Here is a 3,708-nt window from a genome sequence, read left to right as displayed (position 1 = left end):
TTATGACATCCACGAGAGAGAGAGAGAGAGAGAGAGAGAGAGAGAGAGAGAGAGAGAGAGGCGTCGAGGGTAATTAAGTCAAATAGTCGTCTAGGAGTTTACAACTTTTGATTAACAATGATAGTGCGCAAAGACTCCTTCCACGGGCTTAGACTTCTTGCATATACACACTTATTTATTTATTTATTAATACTAGGAGAGAAGCTCGGGAAACATTTGTTGTGGACTCGGCTTTGGAACCTTTTCACACGCATATGACTCTACATTTGAGAGGGATAATCACACTATTAATCTCATATTATAACTAAAAGTTCCATAATTTGAACGTACTTGAGAACCTTCTTGCCCAAATTTGAGCCGGATATTTTCCATTTTGAACAGGCTTGGATAAAGCGAACCTATCCTCTCCCGAGCCTTGCCCACCCCCTCATGCCTGTGGTAGTTAATTATACATTTGACTTTTCCATGGGAAGCATTAAGTGATTGAAATCTTCTTTGGTACTTTGGTTTGTAAAGTTTGTCTTATGCATGTGAAGCATTAAGTGATTGAAATCTTCTTTGGTATTTTTGGTTTGTAAAGTTTGTCTTATGCCATTGATTTTCCATTTTGCTTTATGGACAATGTGGATATGCACACTTTTGATATAGCTAACACGCTTTTTGCACGAGCAAGAGTTAACCCTAGCTTTGTGAGCTCAACAAACCTTGCTTATGGGATTGTAACTTTGCCGATTTTGGCAGAGTTACAACTTCTCTCTCTACCCCACCACTCTTCCATACGAATGCACCTACGAAGTCATTGCTATCGTCAACTCAACGTTGCTAGCAAATTAACGTGCGAAAAGCCTCTAATATTCTCTCTCTCTCTCTCTCTCTCTCTCTCTCTCTCTCTCTCTCTCTCTCTCTCCTTCCTTGAGTTCAAGACTTCCCTAAAACTTGCTAAATAGATCTTTGGAGGCCGTTGGGATGATTCAAGACTACTCAGAAAGATTTTTGAGATCCTGCGACGTTAGAAGCTCTCTTTGCCTTCTTAGAAAGGAGAACAAAATTCACAATAACAAAGATATTGCCGAAAAGTGCAACACTCTTTGGTCTAAAGCATTTAAACTAAATCAAACACTCCCCAAAGATATTGTAGCAAAGATTGCACATACAAAGATAGTAAAAAAAAGTCGTTTTGGGCACCTAATGGTTCACTTTCAGTTTCCATTACATAGAATCTTCCAAGATGCTTTAGCATCTCCAATTAACATCTCCATTCAACTCACAATTTAAAACCAATCCTAATGGCTAAGATTTGACCTGAGCACATAGAGAATATAAAGTTGAAGCTTAACCACTAGGCTATTCGCCTATGTTGCCCTTAGGGGTTCCCTTAAGCACTAAAAAAAAACAATACTCCCCCCCACCCACCCTACCCCTAGCCTCCCCCCCCCCCCCACAACATTCTCCTTTCCCTTTTTCCCCCCTCCACCCTTCCCTTTCCCCACCCCCCAAACACACACCAAAAAAAACTAATTAATGGCTTCACTCAAAAAAGTGGTTTTGGACACTTAATCAGAGTGTTTTTGCAAATCCTTTTTGTTTAGACTTTAATTAATGTCATTGATTTTTGCTTCTTTGAAAGTGTCATGGGGTGTTTCTTTGCAAGTGAGATCTATTGGACAAATCAAATTTCTAAAAATCATGAAGAATTAGCATACTAACTTGTTTATAATATTGTCTTTAAAATACAAATCCATTGTTGTAAGCTCAAATGTTCATGATCTAGGATGCATGTGCTATAGGTATTTTTGAAAGGTGGACCTCCAGGGAATTTTATAGATGTTTAGATTACAACTGATTAGCCAACCAAAAGCCCACAAATGCTAACAGCAAAAAATCATTCTTATGAACTTGTTTTAGGTGGTGCATGTGGCTATGGTACCCTTGAAAAGACACCTTATGGCCTCAAGATTTCTGTTGGAAGCTCTGTTCTTTTCCAAGGGGGTGAAGGTTGCGGAACTTGCTACGAGGTTCTTAACTTTATTTTTCATGAACAAAAATAGGTGGATTTGTGGACATAATGCATGTCTCATATAAATAAATTGATAAAAATATGGTTGAAGCCCTATTACGACACATATGTTTAGAGTTGAGCCCATGTTAACATGTATATGCATCTAATGCATGTTCTCATATGCTATGATTAATTTTCATGTGAGTGGCCTTTGATATAAGCTCATTCTACTAGAAGTTACACATGCAGGTTAAATGTGTAGGACAACCTGGCTTATGCTCCCCCCGCCCTGTGAGAGTTGTCATCACTGATTCATGTCCTGGATGTGACGGAACGCATTTTGACATGAGCGGGACTGCATTTGGAGCAATGGCTATCAATTCTTCACTCAGCACTCGCCTTCGCAATGTAGGGATGTTGAATGTTCTTTACAAAAGGTACTTTAGTCTTGCAAGATACTTACATGGCTCATTGTCTTCTAGCTCAAAAGTGAAGGTCACAACACTTCTTGAGCACCCTGTATTTTTTTTTTTTCAACTAACATTTGCTGTAGTGCTAAATTAAAGTAATTAAATTTCCCATATGTGGCATGCATGATTGACTAAAAAATATCACCTCTTATAAAGAACCTTCAAACAGCTATTTGAGCATTGCATTTGTCATAATTTTGGATATATGGAAGGGGTGTCCGGCCATGAGTCATTCATCAGTTCTTTGTGTGGCCTCCATCTGTATACTTAGCTTATGCCATCACGTTTGCTAGCATATGTTTCATTGTCTGCTTATGAGCGAAGTGTGCGCACATGCACATGTACATGTATATGTGTACCAATGTACGTGCACATACATTAAGTTTCTATGATTCTCTCTACATTTAGAATTTTTAATCTTTAATTTGTTTATTTTATTATATTGCTAGTTTTTTAAAAGGATTTAAATGAAAGAATTTGAATTACCTATATGTTTTCTTCCTATAGTGTGGATTGTGTTTATCATCACACAAGCATTGCATTCCAAGTCGACCAAGGTGCAACAAACTTTTGGTTCTGTGTCTTGGTTAAGTACATTGCCAAAGATGGTGATGTCACAAAGGTTGAGCTTCTCCAGGTTTGTAGCAACTTGCATTAAGCACATGTCTTGTTTTGAATTGTAATCACAGTTGTCTCTAGAATGTGCAAGCAAGCTCAATTAAACTTACAAGCATGTTACTATGGCACACATGCCACAGGGTGCTCCAAACAGTACATGGCAACAAATGCAACGACTATGGGGAGGAAAATGGGTGTTGAATGGAGGACCGACAACCGGGCCGTTTTCAGTCAAGGTTACTACCTCAAAAGGATCCACTATTGTGGCAAACAAGGTGATCCCAAGTAATTGGAGTCCGGGATCCTTGTACAAGTCCAATGTCAACTTTGTTTAAATTGCCAAACCCTTCATCAATGCAATTATTTATTGTTTCTCAGTTTTTCAAGTTTATATTTCCATGTAGAAGCATTCTTGTGCAATCGAATGAGGTAGCTCTAAGTGAGAACTACAATGGTGTCTGATGTAATGTCTTGAGGATTTATAACGGAAAGCTATTTATGACCATCGGTACGGGCCCGTTTTATATTGAATATTTTTATTGAATTCCTTGACGCAACTAGTTTGTGAAGATATCTTCACAACCATGCCAACACCATCAAGGTCGAGAGTCGTAGGGCATC

At 38.5% G+C, this 3,708-nt stretch overlaps 1 protein-coding gene across 1 annotated transcript; it reads left to right on the top strand.

The window, feature by feature from the left end:
- The first annotated feature begins 1,865 nt into the window (after positions 1-1,865).
- LOC147431627 (putative expansin-B2) lies at positions 1,866-3,422 on the top strand. The gene is made up of 4 exons (XM_086493694.1): positions 1,866-2,015; positions 2,249-2,436; positions 2,977-3,106; positions 3,228-3,422. The coding sequence occupies exons 1-4, from the start codon at positions 1,866-1,868 to the stop codon at positions 3,420-3,422; spliced, it is 663 nt and encodes a 220-aa protein (XP_086349820.1).
- The last annotated feature ends 286 nt before the right edge of the window (positions 3,423-3,708 follow it).

This window comes from Adiantum capillus-veneris, chromosome 21, assembly GCF_014529385.1.
Source record: "Adiantum capillus-veneris isolate H3 chromosome 21, ASM1452938v2, whole genome shotgun sequence".
Lineage (NCBI taxonomy): Eukaryota > Viridiplantae > Streptophyta > Polypodiopsida > Polypodiales > Pteridaceae > Adiantum > Adiantum capillus-veneris.
The sequence above is the reverse complement of the archived record's forward strand: the minus strand, read 5'-3'. Positions and strand labels throughout refer to the sequence as shown.

Coding starts and splice junctions, on each gene's coding strand:
- LOC147431627 (XM_086493694.1), top strand. CDS start 1,866: ATGCTAACAGCAAAAAATCATTCTTATGAACTTGTTTTAGGTGGTGCA. Junction 2,437..2,976: donor TTGAATGTTCTTTACAAAAG/GTACTTTAGTCT, acceptor TTCTTCCTATAG/TGTGGATTGTGTTTATCATC. Junction 3,107..3,227: donor CAAAGGTTGAGCTTCTCCAG/GTTTGTAGCAAC, acceptor CACATGCCACAG/GGTGCTCCAAACAGTACATG.